The 25,033-nt window shown below is 42.5% G+C and overlaps 1 protein-coding gene across 2 annotated transcripts in view; it reads right to left on the bottom strand.

Annotated features, from left to right (window-relative positions):
* Positions 1 to 25,033, bottom strand: part of trak1a (trafficking protein, kinesin binding 1a) — a 216,031-nt gene that overhangs the window by 38,876 nt on the left and 152,122 nt on the right. For both annotated transcript variants that reach the window (XM_052015442.1, XM_052015443.1), the window contains one exon: positions 3,048 to 3,124. In XM_052015442.1, the coding sequence (XP_051871402.1) occupies positions 3,048 to 3,124 (77 nt within the window). The remainder of the gene's footprint in view (positions 1 to 3,047; positions 3,125 to 25,033) is intronic.

Raw genomic sequence — 25,033 nt, 5'->3', positions numbered from 1 at the left:
CGTGGACAGAGAAACAATTAATGTCTGATGTCAAAACTAATTCATCAGGCAAGCATCTTTGGCCTATCTAATTCACTTCTTCCCAAGTTGTCAGCTTTGAGTGAAACCACTGCACACAACACTACATGTTGAACACAACAAAAGACAGCTGGGGGCATCATCACACCAGGGTGCTGCAGAATCATGTTTGCAGAATCACTCAGCTCCATACACTGATCTGAACACAGGTGCAAGAGCATCATCTGCTGCCTTGCTCAGCGAAAGGACAGTGAAGGCCAAATCCCCAGGAGTTACGAAGGATCATGTCCTCAGCCATAACCTTTCATGAGCTCAGAAGTAGAGCCACTGCTGAGAGGGTGACATCCAGCTTCATTCATCACTCCTCTTCCAGCAGTGATGTGCAGACAGCATTTGAATAAGGGTCCACATAGAACCACAAATCTACCCAAAAATTACAACATGAATTCTCTCAATGATGCTACATGCCTATGCGATTTAAAAATTATTTTTTTTCTTTTACATTTTAGGTTAACATGTTGAGATCTGTGTTAACCTGAACAGTCTTGTTAATTTCTAAAAATTAGAATGAAACAAAAGTAACTCTCTCACCCAGTGACAGGGTCCGAGGACTTGGAAAAGGGAACATTCCATGAACTGGTGAGATTTTGTCTCTATTTTATCAATAACATTACCCATAGATTCAAATAGTCACTGCTGAAATGTTACCAGTACATAAACCAAAAAAGCAACAGAAATACTTAACTGCAAGTTATTGAGAAATAAAGAGGGATAATTAAAGGCATCTCTGTTGGTAAAGTGCAAGGTGACGGGGAATAAGAAAACCCTGTGCTTTGCGAGTACCTGCTTCAGCCAAACGGCTAACTTCATCAGGTTACTTCATTCTGAGTTACCTGCTAGGTCCTCACAGACAGTTGCAGAACTGCAGTCAAATCCCACAATGACTAATGAAGCTTTCAAGCTCAAACTATGCAACAGAATGCACAACTGCTGCACTGGTGCTTGCATCATGAATCCTACTTGGCTAATACCATGCTTTATTACAGGCTACCTTATTCTGGATGGTTTGTTCTCTGTTATGTGCACAGACACAGTAGAAGTTCACTATCTGTTTTACAGGTCAGTGTGATAGTAACCCTATTGTGCCCCACAGATCTGTCAAAGCCCAAAACTGAAGCAAGCAACCCACCCCCCTGTACATATGTAAGGATGATGTAAACTTTTAACCATCCACCCCAGCCACTCCAAGTCGAGACTCCCATCTGTGTCCAGATGAAGAGTCTTAACCCGAAACGTCAAATGTCCATCTCCCTCCACAGATGCTGCCTGACCTGCTGAATTCCTCCAGCATTTTGTGCATTGTCCCATCTGTTCTTGCTGCATGCCAGTGAGTTACAGATAACCTGACCCAGTTTCGGCCCCGCTCTCCCATCCCATTAACAGGCCTCCAGTATCTCCTCTTACACTCTGCTCTTCCTTCTCACCTGTGCATGCCCAGATCCCTTCACCAGGTCTGACCAGCCTCAAGGTCCACGAGCAAGAACTTGGGTTTAAAATTAGTACTGAGCATAACCAAGAAATCAACAGCAGTCCTTAAATGGGCCTTAAACCTGGGCCTCCATACCTCCCTCTGCAATTGGATCTTCGACTTCCGCATCAGGAGACCAGTCAGTGCGGAACTGTAATAATATCTCCTCCTTGCTGACAATCAACACAGGTGCACTTCAAGCATGCCCGCTTAGCCCACTGCTCTATTCTCTCTACACTCTTGACTGTGTGGCTAAGCGTAGCTCAAATGCCATCTATGTTTGCCGATAACACCACTGTTTTTGGTAGAATCTCAGATGACGACAAGCAGGCATACAGGAGTGAGATAAATCGACTGGTTGAGTGGTGTCACAACAACAACCACGCACTCAATGTCAGCAAGACCAAGGAATTGATTGTGGACTTCAGGAAGGGGAAGTCAGGAGAACACACACCAGTCCTCATTGAGGGTGAGCAGCTTCAAGTTCCTGGCCATCAACATCTCAGAGGATCTGTCCTAGGCACAACACATTGATGCAATCACAGAGAATATATGCCAGTGGCTCCACTTCGTTCAGAGTTTGAGGAGATTCAATGTGTCACCAAAGACTTGTACAAATTTCTATAGATGTATGGTGGAGAGCATTCTAACTGGTTGCATCACAGCCTGGTATGGAGGCTCCAATGCACAGGATTGCAAGAGGCTGCAGAGGGTTGTAGACTCAGCCAGCTCCATCACGGGCACAACTCTACCCACCATCAAGGTGCCTCAAGAAGGTGGCATCCATCACTAAGGACTCTCACCATCTGGAAAATGCCCTCTTCTCATTACTATCATACCCTCTTCTCATTTCTATCATTGGGGAGGAAGTACAGGAGCGTGAAGACCCACACTCAACAATTCAGAAACAAGCTCTTCCCCTCTGCTATCAGATTTCTGCATGGCCGGCGAACCCATGAGCAATACCCTGTTATTCCTTTTTTTTTGCACTATTTATGTTTGTAATTTATAGTAATTTTATGTCTTTGCATTGTACTGCTGCCACAAAACAGCAAATTTCACATCATCTAAGTCAGTGATAATAAATCAGATTCTGATTCTAAAACCGACTTGTATTTTTGCTATTAGTGCAATCTATAAAAGTGGCCAGAGGGGCAGGTTTTAACAAGGAATAGAGTGTCTTCTGCAATCACAAATCATTTACTAAAGAAAGGGAAAGAGATGTAGGAAAGAATACAACGGCAATGCTAAGAGACTACTCATTACACACTGGACCATGTGCAATGTATGTATACAATTCAGCATTACTACTGCGTTTGATTGTCATTGAGAACATCTTGGTTTGGAGACTGAAGTCCCAGAACACAAACATATCTTTGCAAATTTTTTAAAAAATGAGATGTAATTGTTGATCACTAAATCTGCAACTTGCAACACAACACAGCAGTAACCAATCATAACAACACTTCAGTTATCCAAGAAGTTTTTAAAAACCACTTGCCTCTTCAAGCAGACGTGTGACAGCATCTATATCATTGTATGTTTTAGTCATCTGGCCCACTCGTTCTGCGCACAGGACTGCAAAGGAGAGACATTGAAAGTTAGCCATGACACCATGTACAGAACTTGCTCGCATTCACTGTTACAGGTTCAAAGGGCAGAGGCTTAATTGTATTCAACTATTGAACTAAACTGAAGTAAACAAAATGAATCATTCAAAGATTATTTCAGAACAAAACAAATACATGTAATAAATTCATTACAAAGTGGGTCGTTTGCTCCAGTGGAAAGGAAGTAAATACCACTGGTTCATTCAGCCAATGGAGCAGAGTCTGCCAGACTCCAGACGTCCAACTGCAGCCAAGAAAAACAGGGCTGTTTGCTTGCAGCAGGCAACACAACTCCAATGAACCAATTTGATTTTAACCCTGGATTCTGTCAGTGCAGAGTTTGCACATTTTCCGTAACCATACAAGTTTCCTCTGGGTGCCCCAGTTTCCTCCCACTGGACTCCCCGATGTTTCAGTAATGCTCCTGGTAGCTGGGAGTGGGCAAGACGCAACAATTTCAACATGGAGGTAAGAGAAAGGGAACAAAGGTGGCTGCTGTAAGGAGACTTTATAAAATAATATTGGATACTTTTCCTGCCGTTTTAGTCAGTCATACAATAGGGAAACAGGCCCTTTAGGCTGCTAAATTCATGGCAACCATCAAACACCCACTTACACTAATCCTACACTAATGCCAGTTTATTCACCCCATGTTCACATTAACTCCACCACTCATCTACACACTTGGGACAATTTACAGCAGCCAATTAACCTATCAACCTACATATCTTGTAATGGGAGGAAATCAGAGCACATGGGGAAACCCCCACAGTCTCGAGAGTGTGTGCAAACTCCACAAAGGCAGCAGCAGAGTTCAGGATCGAACCCGGGCCTGTGGAGCTGTGAGGCAGCGGCTCTACCAGCTGCACCAACATGCAGCCCAGGGCAACCAGCTTTCCAGTATGGACAAGATGGGTCAAACATCCTCCTCATATGCCTGGAAGTTTTATGATTACAAGAAGATCAAAGGACATCAATTAACTCTCTTTCAAATTCCTACTAAAATAGCACAAAAACAAATGACTTTCATGAAGTACCAATGGCTGGAAACTGAAAATACAAAATGCTGGAAACACACTCAGCAGGTAAGGCAACATCTGAGGATGGAGAAACAGAGTTAATGCTTCAGGTCGAAGACCCTTCATCAGAGCCAGGAATGTGAGTAAGCATGTTACAGGAAATGGGGGTGGAGGGAAAGAGGGATGGATAGGATGAAGGGAATATCCCTGATCGACTGAGGTAGATGAAGCCACACAGATGATAGTTAATAAAGAAAATAAAAAAAAGGGACAGGTAAAAGCTGTGAAAATAGTGCAGTAGGACATGTGAATGGAGAGAGAAAAACTGCCAATATCACAGATTGAAGACCCATAACAGAACTGGCCAGTTTTGATACAGAGAGAACGAGTTACCTGAAATGGCTGAATTTGATGTTGAACCTGGAAGGCTGCAATGTGCCCACAGAAGTTGAGGTGCTGGGCTTCATTATAACAAGAGGATGCAGGAGGACATGTACAGACAGACAGTCAGAGTGTGAGGAGGTTGGAGAATTAAAGTGACTCTATCCTTATCCCATCCTCTGCAACTTAAAGTGAATTTGCATCCTCTCTTTCCCAATTCTGATGAAGGGTCTTCAACCTGAAACATTGAATGTTTTTCTTTCCACTGATGCTGCCTGATCTGCTGAGTGTTCCCAGCATGTTTTTATAACAATCAAATATTCCATTTTATAACAATGGCTGTCGCAACAAATTAATAGATTTGTGAGAGCATTAAAACCCTGCCTTCTAAAATTAAAACTGTGTCAAGCTGAACTCTCCTGTTCTACTCAGATGAACCGGCTATGACAAGGCAATTCCATTTTTCTCTGACCTACATGCATTCTACCTCAGAATACTGTGTGAAACTAGGTCACAAAATATCCGTATTAGGAACCTTCTTATTCAAACACAAGGAGCCACACTACCCTTCAATTAGAAGATGTAGATATCTCTCCAATTTCATCATTCCTTCAAACAGCGACCAACACACACTAATCTCAGACATGAGGACTATTATTGAAATTGGTCTGCAATTCAGCCATAAATAAATGTGGAAAAATGAGCTTTTAATTTGACTGACTAAACATATGATCATGAATTAGGAACAGGGGTGGATCACCTGGTCCCTGCAGCTTGTAAGATCATGGACTGTCTGACAGAAACCTCAACTAGGCAGTCCTGTCTACCCCCAGTGCACAAAGAGATGAAAGGTTAACACAAATCTATGAATTCTGCTTTAAATATACTCAAAGACTTATCTTCACAAAAGCCAGTGAAAGTAGAGCTCCAAAGGCTCATGACACTCAGAGAAAATGTTTCTTCTTACCTATATTAAATAGATGATCTCTTACTTCTAAACAATGACTCCTGGTTCTGGATTCTCCCACAAGAGGAAACATCCTCACAAAAGCTTTTCTTTTGTTTCAACCCAGTTCCTTTTCACCCATCCAAACTCCAACAAAAATAATCGTTCTCTGTCCAACACTTCATGAGACAACCCACCCATTCCAGATATCGGTCCAGGAAACGTTCTCTGAACTGCTTCCAACACCTCAATAAAAAGAGGCCAATACTGCACACACACAACTCCAGATATCATCTCACCAACGTGCCATATAACCAAAGCATAACCTCTCCTCTTTTGCATTCAATTACCCAGGATCAAATGATAACATCCCATCAGCTTTGGTAGTTACTTGCTGCACCTACATTCTTACCTTTTACAAATCATGCACCTTCTGCATCTCAGAGTTCTGCAATCTCTATTTCAATTTATCTATTTTTCCTGTCAAATCCACATTATACTCCATTTGCCAGATCTATATCCCTTTGTAGCCTCCTTGTTTTCTCTTCACAACTTTGGTTCCTGTCCATCTTGGTGTTATCAGCAAATGAAGCAATCAAACCTTTGGTGCCTTCATCCAAGTCACTTACATAAATTGTAAAAGCAGCAACCTCTGTGACACACTACTCGTTGCATCTTGCCAACCAGCAGAAGACCCATTTATGCCTACTCTCCATTTCCTGTTAATCACCATTTCTCCATCCACACCAATGTGTGACCTCCGACACCATGAGCACTTATTTGATGTTACATCTTATCATAACCCTTCTGGAAATCCAAGTATAGCACATCCACTGGTTCCCCTTTATCCATGGCACAAATTACTTCAAAGGTTAACCTTTGAATTGCACAATTCAGCAAGTCACAAAGAGACCCCTGTGTATTTCAGGAGGAAACAAAGATGGGCTGCTTGAAGGAAATAAAATTGGACTGAGATTGGAGGAGATAAAATTGGACATTTGCACAGAACAGCCACATAAGACTTTGAAAGAGCAGCTTATCCAAAAAGGTGGGCAAATTAGTAACCAACTGCAAGCCAGATTTTAACACTTTGTGAAAAGCTAAGGAAGTTCTCACCTGCCAAATGGATACACTGCACTACAAAACCCTTGCTCGGAAGTAGAGGCAAGGGTACCATGCAGCACCTCCAGCTCACCCCACTGTTCAATCCTGCATCTCAACTTCACTGGTCCACCCAATCCCCATAAATACCCAATAAGATGCCAAAATCCACCAGTCTCAGACTGACAGTGACAGTCTCACAGCTATCTGCAGGGCAGAATTACGAAGGTTCATAAATCCCTACATACCGGATATTTCCCCACCACCACCATAATGGGGTCACCTCTTCCCTTGAAATCATAGCCCCGAATTCTATGCTCTCCAGCCAAGGGACATCCACCCTCCCCATCCCCCTCAGAATTTTGTAAATTTCAATGATATTCTCTCTCACTCCCTGAAACTCTGACTATGGGCCAGCCTTTTTTATTCTCCCCTTAAAAGGGCAATCTCCTTTCCCAAGAAATGATCCAGTGAAGCCAAGCAGCACTGACGCCAAGAACAGAAAAATGGACACCCAAGTGAGATATCACTGAGGTCTGCGATAACTGCAGAATTCTTTATTTTTGTATTCAGCTCCTCACAATAAAGGAGACTGCATTGTACTTGTATGTTTAGCTTCTGTACCTCATGTACTTCAATCCATCTGTAAACCAACAGTTACTAATTTCTCAGTTTAAACTATTTTGGCTTTTTATTTATTCTGCCAGAGTGAATGAGCTCACATTTTTCCACATTATGTCCATCTGCATCTTCTGGCCTTCCTGCATAACCTGGTGATGTCTCTATACATCCTCCTCATAGGGCACATTTCACATCAACAGCAAACTTAGATACAGCACACTAGACACACGGACAGGCAGGAAATGGAGGGACATTGACCACATGCAGGCAGACGGGATCAGTTTGGGTTGGCCAGTCTGAGACTGAGACTGATGAACTCTGGCATCTTATGGCAGTTGGATATTTTGGGGATCAGGTGGACCAGTGAAGCTGAGGGGCAGGATTGAACAGTGGAGCCAATAACTTCGTTAGGAGTTTGAGGACATTCGGAATGTCATCAAAGACTCTTACAAATTTCTTCAGAGGTACAGTGGAGAGCATTCAGACTGGTTGCATCACAGTCTGGAATGAAGCCTCCAATGCACAGGATCGCAAGAGGTTGCAGAGGGTCGTAGGCTCAGCAAACTCTCCCATGAGCACAACTTTCCCCACCATCAAGGACATATTCAAGAGGCGGTATGTCAAGAAGGCAGCATCCATCACTAAGGACCATCACCATCCTGGACATGCCCTCTTCTCGTTACTACCATCGGGGAGGAGGTATAGGAGCCTGAAGACCCACACTCAATGATTCAGGAATAGCTTCTTTCCCTCCGCCATCAGATTTTTGAATGGTCCATTAACTCATGAACACTACCTCATTATTGCTTTCCCCCCCACTCTTTTTGTAATTTTTGTCTTTGCCGCAAGACAACAAATTTCACAACATATAATAAGTTTCACATCATACAATCAGTGATAATAAATCTGATTCCAATTCTGATTCTGGAATCATGGTTGGCCCTGACATCATGGTTGGTACAGACATCATGGGCCAAAGGGCTTGTTCCTGTGCTACACTGTTCTATGTGGAACAAGATTATGTTAAAATTCCACTGCAAAGGTTAAAAGGCCAAAACATTTTTTCTATCTGTCACTTACATCCAAATAAAGCAGGTGATAAGATCATTTCCAGCTTTAAATTCTCTCTTTTCTATTAGGTGGTGTGAATCAAGAATCACTCTCCCTGAACACCTGAAAGAGAAGCCAGCCTGCTTCACCACAGTCATGACAGATCCACTTCCTCAATTCTATTTTCCCACCTAATCCCAACATGCCTTATTTTAGCATCCAGAATACTAATTATTTGTGGGCAATAATAATCTCACACTATAGAAATTTACAAGCATCTGCAAACCAGGTGATTTCAGGTGATATGGATTACAAGAGGACTTCATTGGCATCCATATCATCAGTGGAAATGTTCCTTCATAAGTCTGAGGGTAACAGTGGTGCAAAGCACAATGCTGTAAATGAAGTGTGACTCAGGAGATCTAAACAAGATTCATTCAAAATCTCTTTTTCACCTTCTCATAAGTTTATAGAACTTACAAAATTAAATCAGCCCTCTCCTCCAAATGTAGTGGATTGAAGCTGTATTGAGAGCATTCAGGAACCCAAACTTTAATTCATTCATTCATCCTTAACATTCATTTTCATCCTAAAGAAGCCACTTAAAACCTACCTCTTAGAGTTATAAAGTCATAGACAGGTACAGCACAGAAACAGGCCCTTCGGCCCACAGAGACCATGCCGTCAGCCATCCATTTATCCTAATCCCATTTTATTCTCTTCACGTTCCCATCAACTCCCCCCAGATTCTCTCCCCTCACCTAAGCACTAGGGGCAATTTCACACTGGTCAGTTCACCTACCAACCAGCACATCATTGGGACATGGGAGGAAACTGGAGAACCCAGAGTAAACCAACACAGTCACAGGGAGAACCTGCAAACCCCACACAGACAGCACCTAAGATCAGGATTGAACCCGGGTCTCAGGAGCTGTGAGGCAGCAGCTGTATTGCCACTGTTCAGCTAAAATAAGCTTCTAATCACTGCCCAATCTTTATACAACATCTCTGTGAAGTGACCTTCTCTCTCAAGCTGCTCTCTAGACATTTCTTTGATGGTTGTTTCTGGACCAGTGACAGGCATACAACTCGACATCTCTTGGAAAGACACACTAGTGCAGCCAGACTTGAAGAGAGACTATTAACACCTGCCCGTTTGGGTTAGGCTACCTTCTCTGTACAGGCATTGGAGTGAGGCAACGAGTGGGAGGGTGGGGAATGGCAACCAGGAAGTCAAGTCACACAACAAAACAGGAGAATGAAGGTAGTGTTTCAATAACACTCCTTCACAAAGCAACACTCTTCACAAGGAATATGCACCACAGACTTCTGGCAGCTCCAAGATAATAAACAATAACTTTTTGGACAGCCTTTAATGGGAAGTAGAGGTTATGTTACAGCTTAGTGGCACTTGCTATCAAAGGTCTTTGATTATGCTGCTGTAAGCAAGTTATTCATTGCACCTGTACCTCACAGTACTTGTGCTCATGGCAACAAACTCGACTTGACTTGCACCCACACTTAATTCCTCCCCATTTAGCAAATATCCTATTTATATTATCTTTTATATCTTTCATAAAAATAATCCTAGATTGTACTCTAGATTTCATCTTCTTGCCCACTCACTCAACCTGCCTTTGTTCTTCTGCAAATCTCTGTACCCTGCTCACAGTTCACTCCCTCACCAGCTTTGTTCACCAACATACCTGGTTACACACAGCCCCCGTTTACAAGTCATTACTAAGGATTTTATTTCATACTTTGAAAAAGCTGCTGAAAATCAGGAGACAAAGAATAAATGGTCAACAGCTCTCACATAACAGCCGATTCATTACTGACATCTACCCTGGCCAGGGAAAGAGCAAATCAGACAATGAAACCAGTTGGGAATGGATCGAATTTCTAAAAAAAAACATCTTCTGAAATTGGCTCAGACCCCAGCAGGCAGCTAGAATCATGTCAATTACAGCTTTAATAAAAGCTGTACATGGAAGCTCATACCTGGCCTGGGTTGAGAGATTCGGTCCAAATGGCTTCTAACAATATTGTTTGGAACATAAATATCACATGCAAAAGGCCCATGATATTCAAACTGCAGTACAACATCCAAATAAGCAGAAGCCTTTTGCAGCTGAATCAGATGAGAACAAAGCAAAGATTTGTTTGTTAATCTGCAATCTTCACGGTTTGGGGTGGGGAGAGGGAAAGGGGAGGAAGCTGTGGCTTTGTTTCACTTGGCTTGGCCTCTTCGACTGATTAATGCACGATCCATCTGTGATCAGCCTCAGAGGCAGCACTGTGCAGGATAAATCACAAAGACTTTCCACTTTCCTGAAGACAAAAAGACTGCAACAATAAATTGCATTTATGTAGTCTCTTTAGTGTAATAAACCTCCCATTTATCAAACAGCATTCTAAACCAAGCCACAAGGAGATGCCCGATACTCCTGACTTCGAAGTCTCTACTGAAAAATATATTAGAGGTGAACGTGGGGGGTGGTAAACTGCCCCCTACCACATACTAAACACACAATGTATGATGTGTGCTTATGTCTAAATTTTGGAAACACAGACTTCAACTGAACTCAATGTCAGAATTGGAGTTCAGCTCACGTACAGAACTTGTTTGCATATTTTGCACGTATGATGTAATCATACTTGTTCCCTTCCAATTTTGCTCCTCAGCAGTCAATGTTGGTTCTATTTACTTGCATGGATGATGTTTATGCACAGTAAGCAGTAACAGGTAGGTCAGATAATTTCTCCTGCAGGCTGTCACTCCTGCAAGATGATACGATACGTGTGACCAGCGAGGCCGGAATACTAGTCTGGCCTGGAGTAACGGCTCAGTGTGGGGTGGATAGGCCCCAGTGAAACGAACTTGGGCTTTCTCCATCCATTTTCACAGAATTATACCACACTGATGCCAAAACTTCTCAATGAAGGTTAAACATATCAATCAGGAGCAGGAGTAAGCCACATGGACGCTCAAGACTGTGCCGCCATTTAATATGAACATGGATAATTTGACTGTAAACTCAACTTTGCAGGCATGTCTACTCATGACAACCTTTCACACTTCCCCTTTCTAATATGGAATACATCTCTGTCTTAGAAATATTCAAAGGCTTGCTTCCATTGTCCTTTGAGGAAAAGCTTAACAAAGACTTATGACCCTCAGAGAGAAAATTGTGCCTCATCCTACTCCCTATTTTTAAAATAGTGACCCCAAGTTTTAGATTCACAAGAAACCCCCTCAAATACATCTCTATCAAATCCCTTCTCACACTTCTAGACTCCAGTGGATACAAGCACAGCCTGTCCAAATGTTGTTGATAAAACAAGCCATCCATTCCAGATATTAATCTGATGCACCTACTTGGAACCTTGGAAGCTTAAGGAGACTCAGCATATCACCAAATACTCGAACAAACTTCCACAGATATACTGCTGAAAGTATCCTGACTGGTTGCATTATGGCTTGGCACAGCAATTTCAGCACACAGGGAAGCAAGAGGCGGCAGAGAATAGTGGACACAGCCTGACTCATCAGGTGCACAGCCCTCCCCACCACTGACAGCATTACAGGAGGCACTGCCTCAATAAGATAGCATCAATCATCAAGGATCCCTACCATCTGGGACATGCCATTTCCTCACAGCTATCATTGGGCAACAAGTGCAGAAGCCTGAAGTCCCATACCACCACATTCAGGAATAGCTACTTCCCCTTCAACCACCGGGTTCTTGAACCAACCTGCACAACTCTAATCCTACCCGAATAACACAACACTACAGACCACCTCTTGCACTACCATGGACTTATCTCTGATTGTGCAAAACATTGTGTTTTTTGCACTAGTCTTTTTCTTCACTGTCTTGTATGATTTATGTATAATTTATGTTCTGTGTGTTGTCTGTACCTATGTGCCTGTGATGCTGCTGCGTTTTTCATTGTACCTGTACCTCACCGCACTTGTGCACATGACAATAAACTTAACTTGCTGCTAACACATCAATACCCTTAAATTAGCAGACCAGTACCAAATATGTACACCAGTTATGGTCTCAACAATGCCTTATGCAAGTTAATTTTCTTGCAACAAAATACAACATTGTTAATTTTCTTAGTAGTTGCCAACTAGCCTTTTTAAGTTATGCACAATGGCCATAGAGTCGTACAGCACAGAAACAGTCCCTTCAGCCCATCATGTCCATACTACCTGTTTGCACCCATCTACATTAATCCAATTTACCAAAATTAGGTCTGTAGCTTTCTAAGCATTGGTGACTCAAGTACTCATCTAGATGCTTCTTTATATTGCGAGAGTATCTACCTCCATCACCTTTCAGGCAGCACATTTCTGACTCCAACCACCCTCTGTATAAAAAAAAATTCCTCTCAGATCCCCTCTAAACTACCTCCCTCTCACCTTAAACCCATGCCTCTCATCCTTGACAACCCCATGATGGGAAAGATTTTTTCTGTCTACCATGTCTATTCTCCTCATAATGTTCTGCACCTCTAATCATGTCACTCCTCAGCCTCCTCCACTCCAGGGAAAACAAACCCAGTCCATCCAGCCTCTCATTACAGAAATGCTCCAATCCAGGAAACATCCTGGTGAATCTCCTCTGCACTCTCTGCAGCACAAGCACGTCCTTCCTATACTGTGGTGACCAGAACTGCACACAATACTCCAGGTGTGGCCTAACCAATGTTTTATAAAGCTGTAACACGACATCTCAGCTCTTATATTCTGAGCCATAGCAAATGAAGGAAATCATCCCATTTTCGTCTCCATCACCACCTTATCCAGCTGTGCTACCACTTTCAGGGATCTATGTACATGTATCCAAAGGTCCCTCCGTTTATCAACATTCACTAGGGCCCTACCATTTACTGTGTGTGTCCTACCCGTGTTTGACTTCCCAAAATGGATTACCTCACATCTGTCAGGATTAAATTCCACCTGCCAATGCTCCGCCCAACTTTCCATCTGGTCAAATCCTGCTGTAACCTTAGCCACCTTCCTTGTTATCCACAATGCCACCAAATGTGTCATCTGCAAACTTACTAATCAAAGCTCCTACATTCACATCCAGGTCATTTATATATATATATATATATATATATATATATATATATATATATATATATATATATACACACACACATATATATATATATATATATATATACACACACACATATATATATATACACACACATATATATATATATATATATATATATATATATATATATATATATATATATATATATATATATATATACACACACACACATATATATATATATATACATATATACATACACACACACACACACACACACACACACATATACATCACACCAGCACCAATCCCTGCAGTACACCACTGGTCACAGACTTCTAATCAAGAAAGCATCCTTCCACCACTATCGTCTGACCCCTATCACCAAGCCAATGTTGGATCCAAAGTATGATAATCAGATGCTTCTGTATCAGAGCATTGCAATCTCTCTCCCTTTTTTTGGCCAAGATCATTTCCCACATTATATCCATTTGCCTGAGCTTTGCCCACACTTAACCAATGTATGTACCTTTGTAACTGTCTTATGTCCTCCTGTACAAATTCTCCATCAACCCATGTGTCATCAGCAAATTTAGCAACCATAACTTTGTTGCATTCATCCAAGTCATTTGTAGAAATGGTAAAAGGATGGGACCCCAGCACTGATCCCTGTAGCACACCATTTGTTACAGCTTGCCTACCTTTCTGCCTACTCATTCTTCTGTTGGTCAGCCAATCTTCTATCTGTGCCAATACATTTCACCAGGAACTTTTATTTTCCACATTAACCTTTGATGCTGCAACTTATCAAATGCCTATTGGAAATATAAGCATAGTACATCCACCAGTTCCTCTTTATCCAAGGCACACGTCTTTCCTCAAGGAACTCCAATAAACTCCAAGACTTAAGCCCTCACAAACCTGATCTTTTCATCCCCAAAATGCTGGAACTAAAATTCACAGCTCACTAAGCTGTAGATTCGTCGTCAATTCATTATTTAACATCCAACATCAGGATGAATGAATAGGGAAAAATGTGGTGATAACGGAGTTGGATCACAGACAGGCACGACTTCGTTGAATGGTAGAACAAACTTGAGGGGCTAAATGATTTATTCCTGTTCCCAAGTTCTCTGCAACTCCAATCTCATGTCTGACTACTTGGCCAATATACTGTACACACACATATACATACACATGGCCATTTTCAGAGAAATGTTTTCACAGTTAAGTCCCTTGAGATGCATGTTTCAGCTTAGTTGTCCCTAAAAGCTATTATAGGGATGGGAAATTAATGCTGATCACATCAGCAGTATCTACAAACAATAATGACAGTGCACAGCACCCTGAAATTGGCAATCCAAATGTAATAAATCACCACTCCTTCAGTGCAGCCAACACTAATTGCTGGAGGGGATTCAGAGAGACAGGATCTATCTGCATCTGGAAAGGCAAGGACTGATTAGGGATGGTTAGTATGGCTTTGTGTATGGAAAATCATGCCTTATTATATCTGTTTCAGGTTTTCTTTGATGAGGTGATCAAGAGGATAACAAGGGCAGGGTGGTAGCAATTGTCTACATGGACTTTAGCAAGGCTTTTGACAAGTTCCCACATGGTAGGCAAGTCCAGAAGGTTAGATCACATTGGATCCAGGATGAGCTCACCAACTAGATACAAAATTGGCTTGGTGGTAGGAGTCAGAGGGTGGTAGTGGAGGGTTGTTTTTCAGATTGGAGGCCTGTCACCAGTGGCATGCCACAGGGATCTATGTTGGTCCTCTGTTGTTTATCATATATAGCAAAGATTTGGATGAGAATGTAAGGGGCAAGATTGGTAAGTTTGCAGATGACACCAAAACTGGTGGTGTGGTGAACAGTGAAGAAGGTTGTCTAAGATTACAACAGGATCCAGATCAAATGAGAAAGTGAGCAAAGGAATGGCAGATGGAATTTAACTCAGACAAGTGCAAAGTGATGCATTTTGGAAAGTTAAATTAGGGCAGGACATACACAGTAAATGACAGGACCCTGGGGAGTGTTATACAACAGAGAGATCGAGGGGTACAAGTACACAGTTCCCCGAAAGTGCCGACACAGGTAGACAAAATGGTGAAGGTGTAGGGCATGCTTGTCTTCATCAGTTGGGGCCTCATGTTACAGCTGTACAGGACATCGGTGAGACCGTTCTTGGAGTACTGTGTGCAGTTCTAGTCACCTAGCTATAAGTTACGAGAGGGTGCAGAAAAGATTCACAAGCATGTTGCCAGGACTGGTTAAGAAGAATATGGGCCAAATGTGAGAAGAAGGTATTAGCTCAGGTAGTCAACTTGGTTGGCATGGATGATTTGGGCTGAGGGGCTTGTTTCTGTACTGTATGGCTCTATGGAAATACATAAACCGTGATTAGCAATTACTTACCAACAATCACGGAGTTTCCATTTTTTCTGTCTTGGTCTGGTTTAGCTAACATCAACTCCTTCAATGTGACAAAAGATCCCAAGCTATCTCACTGGAGGACAATCAAATTAAGTTGGAACAGGACCGTAAGGAAATGCAGAAATGGATGACCCAAAGCTTGGTCAAACAGGTGGCTGTTAGGATTGTCAAGAGGCTTCAGTATGGAGTACCTGAGCCGAGAATTTTAAAATGGAGGCGTTGTTTGGTTGGAATGTAAATCTGTAACAACTAGAACTCAGAATGCAAAACCCACTGATAATATCCTAAAGATGAGGAATGGCATTGTCGTGGCATTTTATTGGATCTATGGAATCATAATACAGGTAAATAAAGAAAATTTCCTCAAATGCAAGAACAAGTGTTCATCCTTGTACTGCTATTTCACTTTTATGGTCTGTCAGCACACTTACATCTTCTAGGCAATCAGAAATCACACCAAACTTTGAGTGTGCCTTTGAACCAAGTTGATAGCCAACAACTTCCTCGGTTCAGGCTTCTACTGCCAGCAGCAATCAGATCGGGAAATTGATGAGTCTCAAACAGGCACCATGGCACTATAAAATTAACACAGCCTTTCACAGCCAGCAAGCACTAAAATCTCAAAGAGCTGCCTGTCATGAAGTATTTCACTGGCTAATTATTCACTGTTTTACTTTGCTCATTTTCATACCAGCCTCATTTTATTAATTGGACTGGCTGGTGGTTCAGCTGCAATGAATGGCCAAAGATTACTTCAAATGCAAACAGACAGAACAAGAGAAATCTCAGTGACAGACACTGGGGATTAACGTCATTTTGTTACATGCTCCCTACCTGCACCTTTTAAGTTCAGTGCAACTTGATGCATTACAGCCCATTAAATTGCAATCACCACCATCATGTATCTCAACAGCCATCTCAAACTCAAAGCAGTGCAAATTCTTACTTCAATGATAACAGGCAAAATCAGTTGACGCCCATTGAAAACAAGATTTTCAGATTAATTTTCCATCACTACATAGATTGACATTATGAAGCAGATTATGTCACTGCACCAGTCATCAAATCAATACACCACAGGAGGCCAATCAGACCACTGAGCTTGTGCCAGAATTCACATACCACGGCAAACAAATAAAACCTGGTAGGTTAACAACATTTACACCTTGATGTGAAACAAACTAGGACCAGTCTTAAACTGAGAGATTTTCTTAACTTCCCATTATAAATACAAGCACATTATGTCCATCTACAATGTTTACTACATGTACATAAATACATACACACGGAGTAATCTGATGACTCCCACCAGCCATAAATTATTCCAACAGTGATGACTCAGTTGATCTTAGACCAAAGTACAACTTCCTGACTGTGTTCGCCAACACATTCACTTCTCCACGATATAAACCTGTACTTGTGAAGCAAGCCTAAATTAATTGGCACCGCAACCAACAAAACCACCCCAAACAATATTAAAGCTAGCTGTGGCAGAAACTGAAGACTTTCCAGTTACACAGAGAGTGAACTTGTTTCAATTTGGTGGCAGGCATCAACACCTCAAATCACTGAAAGAGACAAGCAGCCAAAGGCTTGAAAAAATTATAAATCAATAATTTATAAAGTCATAGAGCATTCCAGAATAATTCTACGAATGTTATCCCACTCTGCTGGTATTGGACAAGCAGCATGCAATTACTGTCAGTTCTCCACTCTTTCTACATAACCCTGCAAACATTTCTCTGCCCAAGTCTACATCAGTTCCTTTTTGAAAATACCTTTTGTAGTCTGTGCACTCTCAATGCCTGCTGACTGCAGGAGACTCGAGAAGCAGAAAAGGCAGAGAATCACAGAGAATCCAAAGATCTGGCAATTAAATAACAGCCATCGTCTTTCTATCAGTTTCATTTTGAATAACTGTCTGTAATATACGGTAGCCACAGTTTAAACTTCCCGGCCATTTTACAAGTAATCAACTAGACTCATAAAATTCAAGTTTTATTCATACTGGTCAAATGCACTTCTACATGAAAGACTCTTCATGGTATTTTTACATTATATTCCAAGTCCAGGTGAAGTCCAACTTTTAAATATCTCCAAAATCTAAATGTCTTCCTGATAGAAGTTTACAAAATTATGAGAAGCGTAAAACAGAGTAGACAGCTGGTATCTTTCTCTCAGGGTCGAAATGTCTAATACTGCAAGGCATTCATTTAAGGCGAGGGGGGTAAGTTCAAAGGAGATGTGCGAGGCAAGTGGTGGGTGCCTGGAACACGTTGTTGGGGGGTGGTGGTGGAAGAAGCAGATTAAGAGGCAGAGGTGTTTAAGGGGCTCTTAGATCGGCACATGAATATGCTGAGAATGGAGGGATATGGACTATGTGTAGGCTGAAGGGATTAGGTATCATTAACTTAATTAGTTCAGCACAATGTCATGGGCTGAAGAGCCTGTTCCTGTACTGTTTTAAGCGTGAAACACTGTCCACAGGTTAGGCAAGAAACGGCTTCATGCATTTCGGACTGCATTTTCCAGCTAATTTCACTCCCTCAAACCTCAGTCCACCATCTACAAACTGGACAGCGACAATTTTCCAACAGCACCTGCCAAACTCACGACCTCTAATCCACTGTAACACACAACCAGTAGGCGCATGGGAGCACCATTACCTGCAGGTTCCCCTCTCAGGCCACACCTGGAACACCACCACCAGTGCTTCATCGTCACTAAATTCTAAGTGCAGCCACTCCCTCCACAACAGCAACATGGAGACACCTTCACCAGAAGGACTACAGCAGTTCAAGACTACTCACCCCAAGTATGGACTGTAAACACTGGCCTTGTCAGCAAGTATGCTGTATCATCCTCAAGTACAGAATGATTAAAAAGAATTTTAAAGTTGCTTTTTGAATAAGGTGGAAAGATGATGCAAGACCAAAAGGGTAGATGCGTTCATGGAGATTGAGTAAATCGTTAAATCCTTGTCCCTAATCAAATTTTCCAAATCACAGAAATAGCCTTGAGCTTTCAAAGAATTTAAAATAACTTGTGTTATGAAGCTTTATGAACCTGTGCCGCTGTAATTGAACACTTCCAATGGCTTTTTTTGGTTCCTTCCATGTTGTTTACCAAATGATTTACAGCACAGATACCAGGCACGAGGGCCTCTGGTTTTCGAGTGGGATCATCGAGAGTGGAACTGTTCTTGCTGGAATGGAAAGTGTACAGCAGATATTTAACAGAGGGTCTCAAACATCACAAGGGGCTTCAAGTAACAGAGAGAAATGGTTTTCATTGTCAGAAGGCGAGGAGCCAGAGGACACAGACTGAAGATAATTGGCAAGAAGAAGTCAAGAGATGAAGGAAAAAATTAAGTGTGCACAGCAAGTTGATTGGGAGTGCCGAGCTTGTGTGAGGGGATAGGAGCAGATTGTTAAACGCTAGAAAAGAAATGCAGGAGCCTGGGGAAAGAGAAAGGACTGAAACAAACTATAGAGTTCCTTCAGAGAGTGGGCATGGGGATGCTGCACTGTACGATTCCAAGATCACTCAAGGTCAATACTGTGGCTTGCAGCAAAATGTACAATCAGGATGAAAATAAGGTACATCTCCAACACTTTCGTCTCTTCAGTAATCTACCTTCTGGCCCCGAGTAGTATAACCACAAGGAACAGTAAAATGATAGGGTTGCATTTGCAAAATAAACAGAGAAAAAATGCTGGAAAAACTCAGCTGGTCAGGCAGCGTTTGCATTAAGAGAAGTGGAGCTCACGTTTCAGGCCAGAAACCCTGCATTAGAATTGGGATCGAGAGATAAAAAGGGTAATTTTACTTTGCAGAGAAGGTGACAGAAGTGATGGACAGGTCAAAAAGAATATCTGTGATAGAATGAGGCCATCAAATGGATTAATGGGGGCAATTTGAGGGTGATTATGCTTCCTTGTCTGTGTTACGTATTGTTAATAGCCAGACTGTGGGACATGCCCAGCATGTTAGGTTTTACTGGTGGAGAGGTCACAAACTGACACAGAAATCACCCACAGCAGAAGTGGCCAGTTCTGATACAGAGAAAACAAGTCACCTAGCCTAGAAGGCTGTAACATGCCCAGGCAGAAGTTGAGGTGCTGTTCATCAACCTTACATTGGGGCTCACTGTAACAGTGAAGGAGGGCACAGACTAATTCGTCAGATTGTGAGTGGGATGGTGAATTCAAGTGACAGGCAACAGGAAGAATACGGAGGAGACAAAGGAGCTTGATGAGGATAAGGCAGTGGACATTATCTACATGGACTATAGAAAGGCATTTGATAAGGTCCCTCATGGTAGGTTGATTCAGAAGGTAAAGATGCAGGGGATCCAGGGTGAATTGCAAGTTTGGATCGGAACTGGCTTGTCCATAGAAGACAGAGAGTAGGGGTGGAAGGCTGTCGTTCTGGCTGGAGGTCCGTGACCAGTGGTGTTCTGCAAGGATCGGGGCTGGGACCTCTGCTGTTTGTGATGCAGATCGATGACTTAGATGAAAATGTAGAGGGGTAGATTAGCAAGTTTGCGGATGACACCAAGATTGGCGGAGTTGTGGACAGTGTAAAGGACCATCAAAGAATACAGCAGGATATAGATCAGTTACAGATATGGGCAAAGAAGTGGCAGATGGAGTTTAATCCAGGTAAGTATGAAGTGTTGTGCTTTGGGAGATCAAATGTAAGGAGAAAGAATACAGATAATGGTAAACCCTTTAAAAGCATTGAAGTACAGAGAGATCTTGGATTCCAGGTCCATAGTTCACTGAAAGTGGCTATGCAAGTGGATAAAGTGGTAAAGGCGGCGTATGAAATGCTTGCCTTCATTGGTAGGGGTGTTGAGTATATTGCTATTGGTTTATTATTGTCACTTATACCGAAGTACAGTGAAAAGTTTGTCTTACAAACCGATCATACAGGTCAATTCATTACACAGTGCAGTTACACTGAGTCAGTACAGAGTGCATTGATGTAGTACAAGTAAAAACAGTAACAGTACAGAGTAAAGTGTCACAGCTACAGAAAGTGCAGTGCAATAAGGTGCGAAGTCACAACAAGGTAGACTGTGAGGTCATAGTCCATCTCATTGTATAAGGGAACTGTTCAATAGTCTTATCACAGTGGGGTAGAAGCTGTCCTTAAGTCTGGTGGTATGTGCCCTCAGGCTCCTGTATCTTCTACCCGATGGAAGAGGGGAGAAGAGAGAATGTCCCAGGTGGGTGGGGTCTTTGATTATGCTGGCTGCTTCACCAAGACAGCGAGAGGTAAAGACAGGGTCCAAGGAGGGGAGGCTGGTGTTCGCAATTCACTGGACTGCATCCACAACTCTCTGCAGTTTCTTGTGGTCCTGGGCAGAACAGTTGCCGTACCAAGCCGTGATACATCCAGATAAGATGCTTTCTATGGTGCATCTGTAAAAGTTGGTGAGAGTCAAAGGGGACAAACCAAATTTCTTTAGCCTCCTGAGGAAGTAGAGGCACTGGTGAGCTTTCTTGGCCGTGGCTTCTACATGATTTGACCAGGACAGACTGTTGCTGTTCACTCCCAGGAACTTGAAGCTCTCAACCCTCTCGACCTCAGTACCATTGATGTAGACAGGTGCATGTACACCGCCCCCTTTCCTGAAGTCAATGACCAGCTCTTTTGTTTTGTTGATGTTGAGGGCAAGGTTGTTGTCATGACACCATTCCACTAAGCTCTAAAGGTAAGGAAGTCATGCCGCAGTGATATAAAACCTCAGTCAGACCAAACTCAGAGTACTGTGTGTAGTTCTGGTCGCCCCATTATAAGAAGGATGTGGAGACTGTATAAAAGGTGCAGAAAAGGTTTACCAGGATGCTGCCTGGATTACAGGGTATGAGCTATATGGAAAGGTTGGACAAACATGGGTTGTTCACCCTAGAGCGTCAGAGGCTGAGGAGGGACCTGAAAAAGGTTTTTAAAATTATGATAGATAGAGTAGACAGTCAGAAGCTTTTCTCCAGGATATAAATATCAAACACCACAGGACATGCTTTTAAGGTGAGAGGGGGGAAGTTTAAAGGTGACATGAGGGGCAAGTTTTTTTAAGCAGAGGTGCCTGGAATGGGTTACCAGGGATAGTAGTGGAAGCAGGCAGTTTGGTGGAGCTTAAGAGGCTTTTAGATGGACACATAAACATGAAGGGAATGGAGGAATATGGATGATAAACAGAGGACATTTAGTATAAATTGGCATCAAGATCAACACATCATGGGCCGAATGGCCTGTCCAGTGCTGTACTGTTTTATGTTCTGGGAAGCTCAGGGTCACCTCTGTGGACTGAACGCAGGTGCTTACCCGATCTGTGTTTGGTTTCTCCAACATAGAGGAAACCACCTTGAGTTTCTCATCTCTCTGGATATCATAAGTGTTTTACAGCCAATAAAATGTAATCACTTCATATATGGGAAATGTGAAACACTGTCAGAGAGAAACAGGGACAGACCCTGCAACGTACTGGGTCTATGCTGATTATCAGGTGCCCATTTTTACACCAATCTTCCCCTATTTTATTCTCCCCACATTCCCACAACCTTCCTGCAAATTCCACCTCCACACCAGGGGCTATTTACAGTGACCAATTAACATCAACACATTAGCAAACCAGAGCACCCGGAAAGAACCAACACGGTCACAGGGAGAACATGCAAACTTCACACAACACCCGAGGTCAGGGTCGAACCCAGGATGCTGGAGCTGCTGCCTCACAGCTCTCTCAGCTACACTACTGTGTCACCCACTGCGCACAGCAAGCTCCCACAAACAGCAGTCCAATGATGAGCAGGTAACCAGAAAGGGCAGACAGGACATATCACCGATGAGACATTAGGTCTCACAAGGTAGCATCTCCTCGGGTCACTGGAATGGGGCTTAAGCCTACAAACCATTCGCCTCAAGAAACAACACACTGAGCTGTGACTAACACCTAAAGAACCGCCCTCAGACAGTACCGCAGGAGCAGGTGAAGATGCATGCTACGCCAGTGCATCCACATTCAAGCGCTGTTGCTGGTGTGGTTATACAGCATGAAAACAGGCCCTTCAGCCTAGCTCGTCCATGCTAACCAAGATGCCCATCCAAGCTAGTTCCACGTACTCGCATTTGGCCCATATCCCTCTAAATCTTTCCTATCCACATACTTGTCCAAATGTCTTTTAAATGTTGTTATTGTACTTGCCTCAACCACTTCCCCTGGCAGCTCATTCTACATACCCACCATGCTCTGTGTGAAGCTGCCGCCTTCAAGTCCCTTTTAAATCTTTCTCCTCTCACTATGCCCTCTAGTTTGTGATCCCTTTTCACTGGAAAAAAGACTGGGTGCATTCACCCTATCTGTGCCCTGCATGATTTTATACACCTCTATAATGTCACCCCTCACTCTCCTACACTCCAAGGAATAAAGTCCTAGCATGCATGACCTCTCCCTATAACTCAGACCCTCGAGTCCTGGCAACATTCTCGTAAATCTTCTCTACACTCTTTCCAGTTTAACCACATCTTTACTATAACAGGGTGACCAAAACTGTATACTATCCTCCAGGTGTAGCCTCACCAATGTCTTGTTCAACAGCTACCACACAAACTTCCTTCTGCCCCACGTATTGAATCCACCTTAGTGTCTGAACACTGGAACCAAACATACAGCTATACCTTTCCCTTGGCATTCACAATGTTCTGTGTTCCACTAAGGCCAGCTCTTGTAATCATGATCAATGAACACACAGTGCCAGAAAATCCACACAAATTGGGAGTATTCAGTAGGATTATAAGATTTAAAGCAGATATGCTCCCAGACCTAACCAGTACTCACCTTGAAACAAAACCCACCAAGGTTATTCTTTTCTTTAAACAAACAAAAGGTAGATATTTATTCCCACACCTGACACAGCATTTTATTTTCCTTAGTGTTCCCAGACTGGAGTTGATGGATGCAATGCTATTTGTAAGTTTTTCAATCACAATTAGCATTAAGACTCAGTATTCCAATCTAAAAGTTATGTAATGCTAGCTGGGTTCCTGGATTGTGTGTTCCAATATTAGAATCATGATCTTAAACCAGTTGTTGCATTCACATCAACAAAAAGTCTGCTGAAAACAAAGGCTCAAAGGTTACAGGTGGTCTCGGATTTCTAAAAGGCAGTTCCCACCCCATCAAGGCCCCAGTGCTTTACTGCAGATTAAGAATTTCTTCAAGGGTAGTCAGTGCTCTGCTCCTGTATTTTATGGTCTAAAATGTAGCAGTCAATTTAATCAGAGCAAGCTCCCTCACAGTGATGTGACAATGACCTGTCTTTCTGATATCCTTAATAGAGGATAAAGAGTGGCCTCAGGATAACAGAGAGCTCTCTCCAAAATTGTCCCATGAGAATTATGCTGACCAAAGAAAGGTTACGCCTTGATTTCAGAAGGCCACATCTTCGACTGTGCACCTCCATGCTCAGAGTGTTGAACTTGAAACCTTACTCAGCAGCAACAGAGTGCTACTCACTGGTCTGGGTGCCATGGACTGCACAACCCATCACATTGTTTATTTCTTTTCTGCTGGTGAGCAGGCCATACATTAGTCATGACACTTGAAAAGTACTTCACTGGTTGTGAGATCACTTGGGACATTCTCAGGTAGTAAAAGAAGCAAGCAAAAGGCAAGTCTTCCTTTTAGTGTTGCTGCTGGGATTTCCTCTCAGTATACTTATCCTGACAAATTGAGGTATTTTGCTGCAAAGTTCTGTGTCATCAAACACACACCAAAAAATACACTGCATTTTCAAATGTTCAGGTAGTGCCAGTTCTGAATCTGAACAGTATTTTAGAAACACTCCCAAATGAGCAACCAGCATTACTGAACAATGCCACAACTTGCATGTAGTAATCAACAGAAAGGTACAGCTTCTATTAATGGGACGATAAAGGGCTACAGTGGAATGAATAGTGACTGCATTATCAAATGAGTAGCGAGTTCAAATCCCACCCAATGAAACTCCCGAGTTAAATTTGGATGAAAGCTTGGTAACTCACGATGACCATAAAGTTGCTGAATTATTGTTTATAAACTGCTCCGGTTCACGATCAGCGTAAAATAAATCCGCTGCCTTCTCTATCTGGCCAATATTTGACTCTAGACGACGTGTTTGACACTTGTCTGTTCCCCTGGAAATGGACCAGCAACCCACTCAGTTCAAAGCAAAGAGGCTTTGAAATATTAAT

The sequence above is a fragment of the Pristis pectinata genome, chromosome 5 (assembly GCF_009764475.1).
Source record: "Pristis pectinata isolate sPriPec2 chromosome 5, sPriPec2.1.pri, whole genome shotgun sequence".
Taxonomy (NCBI): Eukaryota; Metazoa; Chordata; class Chondrichthyes; order Rhinopristiformes; family Pristidae; genus Pristis; species Pristis pectinata.
This window is presented reverse-complemented; position numbering and strand designations above follow the sequence as displayed.